The sequence below is a fragment of the Telmatherina bonti genome, assembly GCF_933228915.1.
Source record: "Telmatherina bonti genome assembly, chromosome: 23".
Classification (NCBI taxonomy): domain Eukaryota; kingdom Metazoa; phylum Chordata; class Actinopteri; order Atheriniformes; family Telmatherinidae; genus Telmatherina; species Telmatherina bonti.
This window is the reverse complement of record NC_136632.1, coordinates 25,813,068-25,830,532: the sequence shown is the minus strand read 5'-3', so window position 1 is coordinate 25,830,532 and position 17,465 is coordinate 25,813,068. Positions and strand designations below refer to the sequence as shown.

Genomic DNA, 17,465 nt, shown 5'->3' with positions numbered 1-17,465 from the left:
GCAGCACTTTGTCTGGTCCCTCCCCTAGACACCTTTTTGCCATGGGTGACCCTACCAGGGGCATAAAGCCCCAACAACATAGCTGCTAGGATCTTCAGGACACATAGACCCCTCCACCATGATAAGGTGGCGGCTCAGGCTTCCACCTATGTAGTAGAAGTTGTTTGGAGTATGATGAACAACCAGCATTTGCACTGCACTGAATTTGCACTGAATTCTTTTCCACTGGAAAGCTGTGCACCTCATTCGCAAAGCAAAATAATGAACAAAGCATTTTTCGGAGTTGCCAACCAAGTCAAGCCCTGGACTTCCCTGTATGAATCAGCCTGTAACCCTTAAAAAAACCGACCCATAAAAATGGTCAGAAAGCCCTAATTTACTTTTATTTCTTTTTAATCATAAAACAGATATTAGTACAAACGGTGTCCACCAGGGGGCATATAACCAACAGCCGATCATGAACAACAGAGTTTTCCCCATAAAGTGACACAAATGTTTATGATACTTACCATATCAAAGGGTTTTATAAACACAACTTTTGGATCATAATGCTGCTGATAGTTTTTAGCCCATTTTCCTCAAATATGATACATTTTCAGATGACGGCTCCTTTGGAATCACCTTTTTGTTGCAAAAATCCCATTTTCTGCCAACACTGATCCATCCCTTGAGTCCTAAAACTCAAGGGATGGAGCTTTTTTTTTTCTGCTTGATTCAAATGTCAAAGTTAAGTTCCTCTGAAAATGTTCAGGAACAAGGACTAGACTGAAAATGAAGGGAAATGCAAAAAAATCCCAAAGAGTTTTAAACTTTAATATAATCTTTTATTACAGCAGTCTGGATGCTTGTAGGAGACTAAAGGCTGTCCTGTGAAAAGAGGTCTGACAAGCCTCCCTAACCAGTGAGGACAGATTTAATGATTAGTGGTTAGCAGGTGAGTTAGCGTCGTGTTAGCAGTGGAGATGAAAGTAGTAAAAGTGGCAGGAAGCCGTGATGCGGTTTGGTGTCTGGGAGGCTTTGTTGAGTCTGCTGCTGCCATGCAGCCCTGATATCAGCCCCCTTCATGCCATTTCCCTCCCCAACAGCTCTGTGGCATTCTGTTTGTGTGCTGTTATAATAATAAACATGTCACTCGATTAAAGGTATTCTTCTTCACACCGCTCCACCCTCATGCTCATTTCCTTTTTCAACCCTTTTTTCCACTTCCCTTCCTGTTTTTCTTCCTCTTACTAGATGTAACTCTTACCTGGACTAACCTCGCCTCCATTCCTCCTCTCCCCTCTCCTCTCAGCTGATCTTCCAAACTTGGTCATGTTCTCCGTCCTGCAGCCAAACACCCCTGAGCTTTAAACAACACCATCACACACACACACACACACACACACACACACACACACACACACACACACACACACACACACACACACACACACACACACAGTCGGCTCTGGTCTTTACTCAGTTTCTATTTCAGCTCGACTCTCTCAGGCGGCGGTCATGGCCGGCTGCAGAAGTTACTTACAAGGACTCGCCGTATGTGTCACTGCGCTGCTGCTGGTAAGCTAACTGCTAAATGCTAATGTTAATTGAACAGGTGAGTTTTTTTTTTTATCAGAGTTGACTCATTGATTAGAAGAAAAATCAATCATTTTCATTCAGAATCTGTCTTTTTTTTCTTTAATTTATTTTTTTTTTTTTACTGTTTTGCAAAACTATCTCAGCAAAAAACTTAAACGTATAACCTATAACTTATTCTTAGTTTGTACATAATTTAGTGGTGTAGAAATTACACAGAATTTAATGAAACCTAATTTTAGGTGTAACCCTTAATGGAGGATCAAACGTGTTCTTAAGATAAGTTAGTTTTGTTTTCAATATCTGCCTCAATTTAAATGCTAATTGTATGAAATTTTGTGAATATCTTATTATGCATTTACTTTTAAAATGACTTTTGTATAGAAATAAAAAACAAACAATGATAATATTCTTTAGTACAAAGTCGGCACCATTAGTTCATGTTAAAAATGAATATTTCTGACACACTATAGTCTTCGTCACATTATCGTGCTCTGAGATTCTGGAATGATTTGCATGTCAGACCGGCTTCTCACCTTTCATTTAAAAAATTGACTGATTTAATTTATTTTGCAAATTTTTGGTCCTTGGACTCTCTATTTTTATTTTCTTTATTCCCGTTTTAACTTATTTTTTTTGCTATATCTGATCCCTGGCCGATCTTAATTCTTTCATCTTTTTACTTTTGACTGTGCATTGCTGGAGTTATGAACGTGTAATGAACAAAGTGGTATTGAACGGTACGGTATGGCTGACTGCTGTTTGTCTTCACCATAAATAAACACTCTACATCTGATTCGAATGATTTATTTTTCCACCACATTGTTGCCAAACTCAATATAAAATATAATTTTTCTTTCACTTTGACATATGTTATTCTGCACCCTTGTTTTTATCGTGAACATTTCATGTTATGCTGATGATACGCCGCTTTATATGGACATTTTTCATCATGTAGCAAGAACAACTGCTCCGTCTTTTCAGCTTAATTGTGGAAAGTATAATCTCAAATAAATGTACAAAACCTAGACTGTTTAATTTTTATTGTTTTTAAGTTTTTATTTTAGCCATCAGAATTGCGATGTGTTAATGACACTTTCACTGACTTGTGGGATTTTACCAGTATGTTAAGTCTAAAACAAATGAAAAAAAAATTGTTGACCATAAATGCGGAAGTATTTACAACATTTGTTGATTTGTGTAATTACTGGCTGATGTTTGTTCATTTAGTCTTCTTATCTTTTTCCTGACCAGTGTTTCCTATTCCTGCTTCATTATTTCAACACTTAAACCTATTTTTTGTTGATAATCTTATTTATTTATTCATGTATTTTACAAATCATTTCAATTAAACGTGTTTTAAAGGCTCAAGCTTGTATAAAATGACTATAATCTGCTGGATTTACTCACTAAACTGACAGAATGTCATGAGTAAATGTAAAAGCATTTTTTCCTCGTTTCATCTAACACAATTTTCCTGCTTCCTGTTTCTGCTGCTGATTGCAGTGATTACGCTGCATGCCTCAGTTTAACCCAACTGTAATTCACATGGGACTTTCACTTTTGTGTTGTTATTTGGGTTCCAGGAGCATTATAAACACTTTGCAATATGTTGTATGTTTCACAAATAATTGACTTATTTACTGTTTTTATTTTTCTTCCTTGCTCAAGTGCCTCAATTTCAGTTGTCTTTTACCATTTTGCTCCCTTTCAAGATTGATTTCGATCATTTAGCTGCTGTTTTCAGTCATTTGCTGCAGATTTTTTGCTATTGCTAATGTAATGGCTCAAACTGGAAAGCTCAGGAACCTCCGAGGCCTTCTGGCCCGACCAACTCATGCAGCATTTCATTCACATGAGATTATTGTAGAGTAAATAATTAACAGTGTAGCAGACACTAAAATGGATCAGTTTCAGACATAAAGCTAATTCTTCACCCAGTCGGGACACAGTCGGGTTTTGAAGACTGTAAGGCATCTGTGAAAAAGGAATTGGAGTTCCCAGCTGATGGGAATTTTAACCCTATTCCCTCTGGGGATGAAGAGCAGTTTTAGAAGAATGCCGCTGCTGCTAAAGACCTTCCCCTCTGTGAGACCCAACAGGCTCTCAGCTGCAGAAGCAGCTTGTGAACTGCACTGAAACTTCCCTTCCTCATGACTCTGCAGGTGTCTGGTGTGGTGATGATTGGTGTCGGGTTTTCCTCTGCTGATGCCAACGTACCAATTGCAGAGGTAAATGTATCAGTTATTGCCTGAGGATGTCGAATTTTTTTAAAGTATTTTGTTTGCAATTAATTCTGATGGCAAATAATTTTTAGAGGTGACATTAAATATTGATTCTGTGCTTCAGTAGCTCAGAATACTAAATAAAAAACACCATGATTCAATTAAAACAGTCAGTCTTCTTTCATGGTTTAAGGTTTGTCTTGCTGAAATAAGCAAGATCTTGGCCGAAATATTTCATCCAGACGGCAGCATGTTGCTATAAAAGCATAAATGATGCCTTCACATATGTGAGGTAACTAATGCTGCACTCTGCTAGATATAAGATTTTCAAATGTTGAGCTAAAAACTGAACAGCTGAATGGTTGCTGTGCTTTGTAGCCCAATGTTAGGCAGTATATGTCATTTACACAGAGTCTTGGAATTCGAGTTAAGTCTGACACAGTTGCTACATCATTAAAAGGGACCACAATGATCACATTTTCTGTTTTCATGACTCAAGGTGCATCCACTGAATATTACATAGTTGCCAAATAAATCTAGTAGTAAGCAATATTCAGCTCAGATTGTACAGTTAGAAGTTAAAAACATTCCTAGTTTAATTGAAAACTGATAAAACTGTCAGACCTGAGAGGAATGGACATGAAAAATATCAGCGTTCATTCAAAAAAATCAAATCTGCTAATAATTTTTGAAGAGAAAATGATGTTCATTCATTAATTCTTTGCAGTGCAATGTGGGTCATTGTTGTCTTCTGAATCCAAATATTTTATTTTATTGTGAAAACCTGAACAAAAAGGCATCACTAAGATTTCATGTCTCTGTTACTGCTTGTTTTGACAAATTTGCACGTGTGTGTCTGGATGAAATGTTTGGGACACACAAGTTTGATGAAAAGATTAAAAAAAAACAGTGTGTGAAGTCATTATAAATCCTTTGCATCTGTCTCTGTGCTCCAGCTGTTTGACAAACTGTCCAACAGCGATGGTTTGCTGGTGCTGCAGATATTTGGTCCAATCACAGTCATCCTGTCTGTTCTTGGTATCTGTGTTACGTCTTTGGACCATAAACCTCTGCTGCTACTGGTGAGAGAAATAAACATTTGTTCTTTCCTCCCTGGATGATGTTGTGGCTAAAGCCAAACTGTAACTGTCAAACATGTCAAAATGTCTTGATTTGTAAGGTTAATGTCACAAATAGATCCTCACAAAGATGGTTACAACCTCACAGAGGGAGGGAGCTGACCTGTAGTCATGTTTTTCAGTTTTCTGCACTGATATTTGTGGAGTTTGTGGCTCTGATGATTGTTGCTTCGCCGCTGGTTCAAGTCCAGTCTGAGGTAAGTCCACCTGTCCTTCTCACTGCTGCCCCCTGAAGGCTGAAAGGTTCATTACAACCAAATGCACCTGAGATTTTATTTTTCTGAAAAGAAAAATAAAAGAGAATATCAGCATTATCACACATTTTGTGTCAAATTCTTCATGACAACATCTCTTTCTTCCTCTCCATATGTTTATACACATATCCAGTGCATGCATTGGCCAGTTTAGGTCACAGAACAATGATACACATGTGATAGCATGGTATAAACACAATAAGTAAAGTCCAAACTGGATGTGGTGCATATTGAATAAAGTGCATGATATTTCATAGCTTGGATTGTAGAATACAAGATAAAAAAAATGCCATGATTCAATGATAACAGTCAGAATTCAATCACACAAGTTGTTATAAGTATACAAATAAAGAGAGAACGGATCATGTATATTCTTTATATGTAAACATGTCCATCAGGTAAGATAGAACAGGAGTAAAACACTCAGATCCAAAAGCAGGACTGTATGTGTGTGTGTGTGTGTGTGTGTGTGTGTGTGTGTGTGTGTGTGTGTGTGTGTTGGTTGTGCAGCTTCTCCCCTCTGAACTGTGTTCTACAGGTAGACAGCGCTGTGGAAGACGTGTTCCTGAACGTCACGCCGCTCCACAGAGCCGATCCTTACATCCAGACAGAACTGAACAAACTCCAGACCTCAGTAAGAGATCTGACAACAAAAACAGAAGAAAATAAGTTGTTTGTTTTTATTGTTTTATAGATGATCTGTTTATTTAATGAGCTAAAAGATGAAGTTATGAATGATTCCACTCTACAGTGATGTTTAGTTTTCTGACAGCTTTTTGTTCATGTGCTGAACTTACAATGTTTGCGTGTTTCTGAGGACTCCTGTTGTGGCTTGAGACGTTTTGAGGACTGGGATAATCAACTTCCTGCTTCCTGTTTCTGCACACCTCCCAGTTCTGCACCACAGCTCAGGTACATCAGGAAAAAATGGAAAAAACTAAAAGCTTTGGAGCTTTTAGAAGTTTTTTTTTAAGGATTTAAATAAAGTTTGGGACAAATAGGTATTTAATTTTCGGTAATGTGCAAGGATGTTTTTTTTCTTTCAAGGCTTCTGATAGAGGATCAGAACGTAGGTAGTTTACTAAAAACCTCTTGAGCTTTTCATTGAAAAGACAAATGTGGATTTAATTACACATTTCTGCTGGATCGTGTCCAAACTTCATTCAATTTAAAAAATAAATCCAAAGAAATTTTCAAAAAGTATAAAGAAATTATAAATGCATCCAAATGAGATATGTACAAGTGGTGGTAGATGTGGATATGCATAAAACAAATCCTGTAAAATAAAAGTGAGGTGTGCAATGTGGGAACAATTCTCACACCCTGCTACAACTATCTGTTTATCGTGCTTTCTGCTTAAAATATGCCCAGATTCCCCAAATATTTTCCTAATATTCTGCTCTGAGGACACTAAAAAACTACAATCTGTTATTTGTGCAACATATAGATTATTCTCTGAGTTTGGATCTATGTGGTGAGATACGACCCATACCTGCTTGGAAAGACTAAATCTTTGTTGGATGCTACTTTTATACCCAATCCTGACACCCTTATCTGTCACTGGGCCATCAGCTGATCAGAGAAAATATTTCCAGAACCATCTTTGTGTATTTGGTATGTAAATTGTGATTCTCGGATAGTTTCCTTTGTGTAACTAGCATCAGGAGTTGTTTAGAGAGAAATTTATTTTATGGAATGCCCCTTGAGATGTACCATCTCGTTTTCGAGGGGGTCCAAAAACATAAAACAATACATCATAATCAACAATTACACAAATTACATGCAAAACAACACATAAAATACAGACAAAACAAGACAAGACAAAGTTGCACACAGCTCTTCACACTCCTGGCCATGTACAGATGTAAGACACAAAAATGACACAGCCGGGGATGTCAGAATCCGGGATTATTGAACATGTCACAGAATTGGAAAAAAAAAGGCAATAACATAAAGAGCAATATGAGAATAAATTATGTTTACTCATTATTTTTCTTCTCCTTTCTTCTTGCTTACTTACATTGGATTCCCCACCACACAAAGTAATGACATTCCTAGGGATTACAGAACAGCATTACAATAATTATAACAAAAAATAAATAAATACAATGATAAATAAATGAATACTTCAAAAAGGAGTATGTTATTCAATCTCACACAGAATAATGTAATAAAACTAAAAACATTGACAGGTAGTTTTAAGATGAACAGATAAAGATGAGTTAAATAAACCAAACCATGTTAAGGATCTTAAGTATGTGGGGAACTTGTTTGAAGGAGCTTTGAACTGAAATGACCTTCGCACAGTGACGCGCCGTGAGGTTCAAGGCTGGTGAGGCACTGACTTCTCAAGAGTCAGATTTACAATAGTAAGAACTGGAAAAAACAGCACCTTTCCACACAGCCAGTCTTTTCACTTGTACCACTCCGTTTGAAAAGGACGACTCTTTGACTCAGTTTGAAGCAAACCTTTTAGCTCCGGCGTTGCTCTTCCATCACGTATAACCTTCTGTTTGGACTGGAAATCAAGTTTTAAGACATTTTTTAGTGTTTAAATATAATCTTCCATAATGAGATGGATCAGACAGAGTATTAAATAGCCGCTGGCTTCAGCTTGGCGCCGACTTTCAGTTCCCTCTGCTGAAGCCGCTGCAGCGTACGCCCCCTTGAGGTGAGGCAGAGTACTGCGTGCCTCACCAACTTACTTTTCTTTGCACTTTAACGTACGACTGGCAAGGATAACTCTCTCACACATACATAAAAGACGTTACACAGACTGTAGAAAGTCATGGTGTACAACTAATATTTATATAAAGTTCATATTGGCGATAGGCCGAGGAACAGAAACGGGCACGCGCCATTCTACCCGGTTTGTATTGGATTGCGCTTTCAGACGTGAGGCGCCGCTCGCCACTGCCTCACCCAGGGTTTCTGCCATCGGTGATAACTCAAATTTGGCAAAAACATTTTGTGATAAAATGTCAGAAATATGAATGTAGTAATACTGAAAATGTATTTTAAATACAGATTAATGGAAAATATTAACATTTATTGTATGTTTTTTTTCCCGCTTTTAAATTCATGACAGGTGAGGCCGTGCCTCACCTGCCTCCCCTGACCGCACGTCACTGCCTGCGCCCCACATCTTTATAGATTCGTGGGACAAACAGAGTGAGACAGTAAGTGCTTCTGAGCGAATACGATGAAGGAACTGGAATGAAAAATGGCTTGAGGTAATGTGGACAGTAAAAATAAATACATTTAAAGATGAACAGAGTCCAGTGAAATTCACGTCTCTTAGATGGATGTAACCAGTTGAGTTTTTCAAATAACACACACGGATGAGTTAGATATGGACATTTAAGAATAAATCTACAATGAGAGTTAAAAAAAACATGAAGTCGTTTAAGATATAAATCCTATGTGTTTTGACAAATTGTGTCTGCATAATCAAGAATATTGTTATTGTTGTTTGAACAAATTTTAAAAATACATAATCTGGATTTCTCTGAGGAGGCACTAAGTGATCTCAATTTCTGCTTTTTCAGCTTGTTTTGGGGGATAAAGTTTTGATTAGCTAAGCCTCTAAAGGAGCTTTCATGCTTCTTTGTCACGAGTGATTTTTATCCCTGTTGTTTACAGCAAGAGAAAAACAAGAATAAGAATCAATGTTTTTATCTGATGGTTGAGATGCCAGTGGTATGGTGACAGTCGTAAAATGTGAATGCTTAACATGCTCAACGGGATAACATACCGTTGAGCGTGTTAAACCAAGAGGTAGAGACAGATGAGGCAGGTTTATTTGCAAAGATATTTTAAAAGTGATTAAAAGGGGGGTGTCCTCTGTGGGTGTGAGACCTTTGGTCTGGGGTCTCCTTCTGTCGCCGCTCTCCTTCTGTTTCTTCCCACCGCCCTTTGCATGTAGTCGGTTGGTGGTGGCTCCTTGGTTAGTGTCACTGAGGGCTCTGGCTGTTGGGGCAGCTGTCTCTGGCTTGTCCTGGCCTTCGGGGGCCCCGGGAATGGGAGGCGTGCCTAGTACCGGTGGAAGATCCCCTTCTGGAGGGAAGCTCACTTCCCTCTGGTCCTACATCCTTGGACCTCTCTCATTCCCCGCTGTCCATCACACACATTCAGGGCGTTGGGAGGTGTGCACGTCTTGATTCCTGCAACCAGTACCGGCTCACCTCCCAGTTTTAATTACACTTACGTCATCGTATCACAAAAAGCTCATTTAAAACTCATGAACACTTTTTGGAGGGCAGGCCGTGCAGTGTATGGTGAGTTGGGCTGCTTTGGTGGTTCCCCTTTCAACATGGTGGGGTTACTTCCCCTCAATTTTAATTACAAATAACACACTTCACAATCATTCATTGACGGGGAGGGAGGTAGGAGAGATGGGGTTCTCTCATCCCTATTTCCAGGGCTTCCAGGGCCAGACCTGGGTCTAGGCTGGCCTGGATGGGGGGAGAGTGCTGCTGGCTCTGGGGGTTGCTGTGTAGGCTGTGTCTGTGGGATGGGGGGGGGGGGGGGGGGGGGGACACTGGGAATGGTGGGCGGTAGTCGTGGGGCCCCTGATCGGGGCCTTCCTTTTCTCTGCTCCCCCAGGGGCGTCTCACATGGGACATGTTGGGAAGGAAAGATGAGGGTGTGTGGGAGCGAATGGATGAAGTTGCAGATGGAACGTAAGAGAGGGGGGTGGGGGTGTAGAGTGGAGGTGGGATGGGGCGTGTGTGTGAATAAAGGGAGTGTATGTAAGTGGGGGTGTGGATGTGGAGGGTGTGGGCACGTATAGGGGGGTAGTGTATAAGTGGAGACAGAAAGGTGAGTGTGTGGTATGTTTGTGTAGGAGGAGTGGGTGATTGGATGTCTGGTGGGAATGTGTGTGTGATGGGGTGTGTGTCTGGATAAAGAAGGGAGTGTGTGAATGGGGGGTGTGTAGGGGGTGCGTGTTGAGGTGTGTAGACAGGGAGTTGTGTTATGTGGTATATATGTGTGTATATATGTGTGTATGGGGGAGTATGTGAGTAAGGGCAGAGGGGTAGGGTAGTGTGAGACTAAGCATCTGTAAAGGGATGGGGTGGGTAGGGTGTGTGTAGGGAGGGAGTATGTGTGCGTGAGTATGAGGGTGTGTGTGTGTGTGTGCACTGGGATGGAGGTCTGGGTGTCCTGGCCTTCCGTTGGTTGAGCCCTCCGCCTGCGGGGGGTGGGTTGCTTTTGGGCTCTCGGGGCCCTGGGGTCTGTGCTCTGTCTGCACTGGGTGGCCGGTGCCAGACATGGCCGGCCATTGCCAGTCTGGGCCCACTGGGGCCTGTTCCCCCTGACTGTTGGGGACTCTAGCTGGGGCCCTCTTCCGCCACTTCCTGGGTGGGTGCATGGCTGGCTCCGGGGTGGAGCAGTTGGGGTCTGTGCTTGCCGGCTACCCGGCTCTCATGTTTCTCCTGGCCTTCTTCTTGCCTTTGTGTGGGCGGGGCCACATTGACATGATCACTCTTCTCTGAACACGTTCCACTCTGTAAGTTCTGCATGTGACACAGTCACTGAGTCGTCTGCAGGTTTATTTACTAACAGCAGCTAGTTTTCTTTCTGTGTGTCTGGTTTAACTGGTTAGTTCCTGGTTTTCCTGACAGTTGATGGTTTCGTTCTCCCGCAGGGGGAACATGACTCCAATGTGTAGGTGTATGTATACGTGTATACATAAGCAGGTGTGTATGTGTGCTTATGTGTATGCACATGTATGTAGGTTTTTCTCATTGTCATTCTTTCTTTCTGTTTCTCTCTACAAGGTGTTTTTCTGTTGTCATCTGCAGGTTTATTCAATAACGACGGCTAGTTTTCTTTGTGTGTCACTTATATTTAACTTGATAGTTTTTTGTGCTCCTGACAGTTGATTGCTTAGTTCTCCAGGGATACAGTATGTGTATGTACATGTGTCTAAATAGGCAAATGCATGTATATGTGTCTGTATATGCATTTGTCTGTTTTTTTCTTTCTATCTCTCTTTTTCTCTTTCTCTATGAGGTGTTTTCTCTTCTTTCTCTTCCCCTTTGTTTTTCTGTCTCTCTTCTATCCTCTCCGGTCCGGTCCAGCAGTAGAAACTCTGTATTACAAACAATTATGCAAAATAAAAAAAGAATCCAGAAAATCAAGGGGATCATCATACCAGTAAAGCTTCCCTTGGCAAAGTAAATTTGTTCAGCAGAACAGCATCCAGACCATCATTCTGTTTGCTTTAATGCTGGAAAAGACACACAAAAAACAAAAAGAATAAAAGTCATTGCTGGTTTTGCTCTGAACAGGCAGTTAAATGGTTAATACAGGAGATCAGACATGGCAAACATTGCTTCTTCAGTCTAACCGGTGTCTTCCTCTTTGCTTCGCAGCTCTCAGCCTCTGAACTCCAGCTCAGATGGATCCTGTGTGATGGTCAGCAGTGACTTGCACCCTCCAGCCCCACAGAGCTCAGATAAATTATGGGTGCACTCCAACGTAAACAGTCTCCATATCCTGCATGAATCACATAACTCCTTTGCACTCCCTGTTCCTGGTGTCTTTACTTTCTTACATTCATTCCCATGCAATGCAGGTTTTATTTCTCTGAAATGAATTGCTTTTTGGGGGTCTGAACTTGCCTGTACACTCATCCCACCACCACATGCCAAGGGCAAATCTTGGAGCAATCCTCGAAACCCAATGTTTTAGGTCAAAGTCCCCATTTTGGTGTTATACTGACTGACATTTGATGGAACTCCTAGAGATTTTATTGTACTGCCATCTAACTTAGTCAGGTTGCCCAGGAGACATGCGTGATAAAAATGATGTAAGAGGGGTCGGCCATGAAAAGCTAAACTGATATAACAACCCACATAAAACAAGATATGTTTGTAATATTTTCCACAGTTATAACGCCATTTCCACACGGAAAACATCTACACATCAATAATGGGGTTACGAATTATTGTTGATTGTTTATAACAGTAATTAGATTCTAACTCAAACATGAATATAAAACAACAAAGCAAAGGTCACACATGTGACCCAAAAAATTTAATATACAAGGGAACAATCTATATGTTCAAAAAGGAGTAGGAAGAAGTGCAAAACTTATTAAATCCTACCCCTTTTTCTGATTGTCAGTGTTGCACATCATGTAATCACACTAATGACACAGCGAAATCCACATGGATTGGACTGGATATTTATGCTAAATTAGCCACGCCCCCTGGCAACACGACGTGACCAGTTTTAAATCTTAAATGAAATGCTGCATGTTAGAATAAGAGAGCTGTGGAGGGATCTCGCCAGGGGGCACCTCCAAAGGTGTGATGGCCTTCATCGCAGCCTGCAGCTTTAAGTCTTTGTTCTCCCCCCCTCTCCTGCTCATTGTTTAATTGGATATTTATGCTAAATTTCTTTCCTTTTTTTCATACTTTAAACCACTAACTGTCTTCTTTCTATATTACTTTTACAAGGCTTCCTCCGTCCCAAAGCATGTCTATGTGGAGGATGTGCAGACAGACATTCTATAATGTATAAAGATTATGTAACTACGATTGGCTGCAGCTGCATGCGATGACTAAAAACATCTACAGAAGTGACAGTCAAGATGTTCAAATTCATTTTAGTTTTAATTATCCGTCTGTCAGTTTTATTTACAACGTTTCCTGCTGGTTGTTAGGCTGTTTCATATGTTCGTACTCAAGTCTCACTGTAGCTGAAGTTAAAATTCCTTTTCTTTTACTTCAATGTGGTTACTTTGATTTCTTTCTTTTAGTCAAGTTGCGTTTTGACCTTTAAACTTTTGCAGCCCTGTGGTCCTATTCTAAAGAGCTACCTGGGCTTCCCCATAAAGGTCCGGATTGGAATCATTTCAGCCTTCGCCACCATTACAGTAAGCTAACCCGCTCTGTTTTTTTTTTTTTTTGTTTTTTTTTTTGGGGGCTCAAAATAAATAATTTAAAAACACAAGAATAAATAAGAAAAGATGTCACTTTTTTTAAAAAAAAAATTCACAAATGTTTATTTTATATATATATATATATATATATATATATATATATATATATATATATATATATATATATATATATATATATATATATATATATATATATATATATATATATATATGTAATATATACAGATTTATGTAATCATGAAAGCACTTAAGTTAAATTCTTGACATTTCAAAAAGAATTTTGACTTTAGGAGTTTTTCCGAAATTGTGGAAGTTTCTTGAAGTATTTTGAGTTGGTGAATGGTAAATGGACTTGTACTTCTATAGCGCCTTTCTAGTCATACAGACCACTCAAAGAGCTTTACACTACTTGTCACATTCACCCATTCACTCATTAAATACACTCATACCCCGATAGGCACATCAGGGGATAGTTTGGGGTTCAGTGTCTTGCCCTAGGACACTTCGGCATTTCAGGGGAAGCCTGGAATCGATCCCCCAACTTACCAGTTGAAGGACAACTGCTTTTCCATCTGCTGAGCTACAGCAGATTAGAAGTGTGAAACCGTTTTTGCACAATTGTTCAACGCAAAACCCCAAATATTCTTCTTTGTTGACTGAAAAAACGTGGCATTCACACAACAATAGCATGAAAATTACACTCCTGCCGACTGAAAACACAATCAGGACAAGAAGCAATGTAGTGTGCACATCAGGCCTGTAGGGGGCAGCGACATCACAACATATGTGCAGCACATCCTCATCGCACCTGAGAAAATAACAAAGCTTGTACAGAAGTGAAGCGTCTGTAACATTTACGTCTGCCATTAATGTTGTCAGCAGACTTGAATCATTTATAAAAATCCAGCAGCACAAACAGAAGGCGGAGTTCTGCCGTTGTTGTTGTCGTGTTGTTTGTCATTTGGTCTAAATTTGCAAATGCAAAAGGGTGTGACGGACATCATCATTAAATAATTACACTTCACAATAAAAATTAATGTTTGAAAATATATCTCTGGAGCCGGTTTTCCAACCTTTGTGTTCTCGTCCACTTAAAACTGTTACCATGGAAACAAGAAGCCAAAACGTTTGTGTTTTACTATCTCAGCATCGTTGTGGTAACGGCTCAACAGTCAGTGGTTGTTGTTGTCTATTTCTCCTTCATACGATGTTTGAAACATTTTAATTTTTATCATAAATCATCAGTAAAATAATCACAGACCTCATGTTGGTCTCTCCAAAGTTACAACATCCCATTCCACATCAGTTCTCTCTTCGAAGCCATCGCAGCTTTCTCTGATAATATCTGTTCATCTGAAATGAGCTGGTTGCCAGAGAACTCAACAACTTCATATATGTTTTCCTCGTAGCATATTTCAGTCTCGGCTTCTGGTTCTGGATTCTTCCATGTGTCTGTATTGATCATATTGTCGGATTGATTTCTCCTGCAGTGCTACCTGAGGGCTGGAAGGTCAAGACCGTCCAACAGAGTCTAGGATTTCTCCAGACCATAGACCGTGTATGAAACATGGACAAAGCCTTCGGCGGTTAAAAGTGAAACCGATGCGGAAGTGTATAAAACTGCAGTTCCCCCTTCATCCACTAGGGGCTGCAAAACAGAGCGAATCCCCATAGACTCCCATGTTAAAAAGACCAACTTCACAGCAGAAATAAACATGTTTACAGCAGGAATAAACATGTTTACAGCCTGGTACAAAAACATTTTAGGTTTAATAGGTCATGTTTACCTTCATGACAACTGTGGTGGGAGTTAATTTTTTTCTAACTCGCCCGTTTTAAAGTAATTTAATCTCGAAGTTCGGCATATTTAGGGGCGTGTCCTTTTGATTGACAGGTACCTGATCTCCTGCTTCAAGTCAGAAGAAGGCAAAACAAATCAAATCAAATCAAATCAAATCAAATCAAATCATTCATTCATTCATTCATTTTCCGAACCGCTTATTCCAATTCAGGGTCGCGGGGAAGCTGGAGCCTATCCCAGCCGGCTTTGGGCGACAGGCAGGGTACACCCTGGACAGCTCGCCAGTCCATCGCAGGGCCAAATCAAATCAAATCAAACTTTATTTCTTGAGCACGTTTCATGCCACGGGCAACACAAAGTGCTTTACAAGATAAAATCAAGTCATAAGGATTAAAACAAACAGTGGATAAAAAGGCATTTAAAAATAATAGACACAAGCTCTTTCCACACACTCACACACACACACACACACACGCCCCCCTCTCAGCTCCACCTCTTTGCCCAGATTTATATTTTTTGGACAAGACGACACACATGCCCCTGCCAAGATGGTGATGGTAGGAACCGCTCACCGAGCTTTAGTTCAGATCTTCAGAAACCTACGGGTGACGTCACGGAGGCTCTATGATCCAGACTCTCGGAAGTTTTTCACCACATTCTGCTCTGTAGAAAGAAAGAAATGAAAGAAGAAAGTTCTTATAATCTGTCTTTAGCTGTGTTTCCATTGCCTCTAGATTTGCGCAAAACTTAAATATTGCAACAAAAAACTGACAATGGAAAGACTTAAATGTCATAAAACCTCCAATACTTCTGAAAAGTTTTTTACATTGTCATGAGATGGTTTTTATTTTGCAGATGCTTCAATACAGCACTATATTTCCAAGTGTCATGGAAAAACCTGTTGTTGCATTTACATGTCAGTGGACAGTTTATTTTTAGTCAAGATGCTCCTGGATGACTTGTTTTGCCTTCTGATGAAGATGGCAGCAACAGCAGCAGTGGAACCAGATTATCTGCTCCAAAACACAGAATGTTTTGTGTTTCCATCCTTCTGAAAGTGGAGTCTGGCTGGACGAGATTTAACCGAAATGAATTCACTAAACACCGTTCAGTGGAAACACTTTGAAATCACATTTGTTTTTAGTCTAAAATTTTAGAAAAATATCTTTTATTTTGAGAAAATCTGTGATGGAAAGGCAGCTACTGAGAAACATTTTAACTTTCTGATGATTCGCTGAAGGAGTTGGGACCATGTTGGGGAATATGACCCGTCTGGGTTGGAAACAGTTTGGTCGTTGCCTCTTTTATACCCAATCTTGGTGACCTTGCCTGCCACCAGTTAACCTACTGTTTTTTTCTTTGTGTGTGTATTGATCCATCAAATTTTTTATTTAAAAAAAAAAAAAAGATTTATAGTTAACACAAAGATGTCTGTGAAATAAAGGTTTAAAAAAACAAAACAAAACATCTTTTCTGCAGATGGGGTTGTACTTGATCTTAAATAATTAAATAAAATGGGAAGTCACATCTAGATCAGTTCATTTTCAACATTTTAATTCATTTTAGGTCATTTTAATTTAATGTTTGTAAAAGAACCAAACTAAATTTTCTTTGATAAAATAATCCCACAGCACATCAGTGCATCAGTACGTTGTTTCATGGTTTCCTTCTTGCTGTGTGTTTCTCTGTTGCAGATAACAGCCATTTTCCTTTGCGTAGCTTTGGGTTTGGAAAAATACTGGAAGACGCCGAAAGTAGAAGCTACCATCGACTACAACAGAGTGAAATACCAACCTAAACCCTCCTTCACCTGACCTCTGGCCTCTCAAACAGAACTGAGACTTTGACAAATGCTGTACTTTGAAAAACAACTTGTGATTACCACATGAGAACCACAAAAAATGAATTGAACACAACATTAAAAACCACAGATGTGGTTGATATGTGACTCTGTAGCTTTTCTTTGACTTAAGTTTAGATAAAATCATGAGAAATGTTTGGAAAGTGCACCAGCTTTTCATTTTCCCACAGCTTTCTTTGGTGATGGCGGTCTGCAGTGCTGTGTTTTCAGTGAAAAACTACCAGGTCAAACTCTGTGAAAGAGTGGCGAAAATATGAATTTTCTTTTGTATAAATATCTGAACATGAGACTGATTTGCTTCTTTTAGCTGCTTGTTAACATTTAAAACATGTTATCAGCCTTAATTTGCAGAATTAAAACCAGTTATATAAGAAAACAGGCAGATTTTAGTCTCAATATAAAGAGACTGTCCAAAGGTTGTCATTAAATACTTTGTTCTCATTTCTGATGACAGTTTTCTAAAATAAAATGACCTAAACTGTCATAGTGGTGACATTTGCATGCAGTTTCATTTTCATGCCACAAGATGGCAGCACAGATGATAAACTCTGCAAAAGGTCGGCGTTGGAAGAGGCCCCTCAGGGTCAGCCCATTTCCTGATAACATTAATTTCTGAAAGCGCCTTGAAAGTGCTCAAAGTATGACATAACCAGACTTTCTAAACGCAGAACAGTCAGTAAGATTTGACTGATTTG

The 17,465-nt window shown here is 39.6% G+C and overlaps 1 protein-coding gene across 2 annotated transcripts; it reads left to right on the top strand.

Moving 5' to 3' along the window:
- The first annotated feature begins 1,428 nt into the window (after positions 1 to 1,428).
- Positions 1,429 to 17,193, top strand: LOC306773308 (uncharacterized protein). Of its 2 annotated transcripts, none has more exons than XM_079263097.1 (9): positions 1,429 to 1,557; positions 3,741 to 3,806; positions 4,757 to 4,882; positions 5,062 to 5,136; positions 5,732 to 5,827; positions 6,011 to 6,105; positions 11,574 to 11,616; positions 12,998 to 13,081; positions 16,604 to 17,193. In XM_079263097.1, exons 1-9 carry the CDS (start codon positions 1,498 to 1,500, stop codon positions 16,721 to 16,723), a joined length of 765 nt encoding a protein of 254 aa, XP_079119223.1. In that variant the 5' UTR covers positions 1,429 to 1,497; the 3' UTR covers positions 16,724 to 17,193. The 2 variants fall into 2 exon arrangements, with proteins under 2 accessions (XP_079119223.1, XP_079119222.1); XM_079263096.1 differs by having other exon boundaries at positions 11,574 to 11,679.
- Positions 17,194 to 17,465: the final 272 nt, after the last annotated feature.

What these genes read in the sequence shown, in the direction of transcription:
- LOC306773308 (XM_079263096.1), top strand. Translation starts at nt 1,498, where the DNA reads ATGGCCGGCTGCAGAAGTTACTTACAAGGACTCGCCGTATGTGTCACT. An exon ending in CCAACGTACCAATTGCAGAG is followed by an intron (nt 3,807 to 4,756) that starts GTAAATGTATCA and finishes TCTGTGCTCCAG; the next exon opens with CTGTTTGACAAACTGTCCAA. An exon ending in CAGCCTTCGCCACCATTACA is followed by an intron (nt 13,082 to 16,603) that starts GTAAGCTAACCC and finishes TCTCTGTTGCAG; the next exon opens with ATAACAGCCATTTTCCTTTG.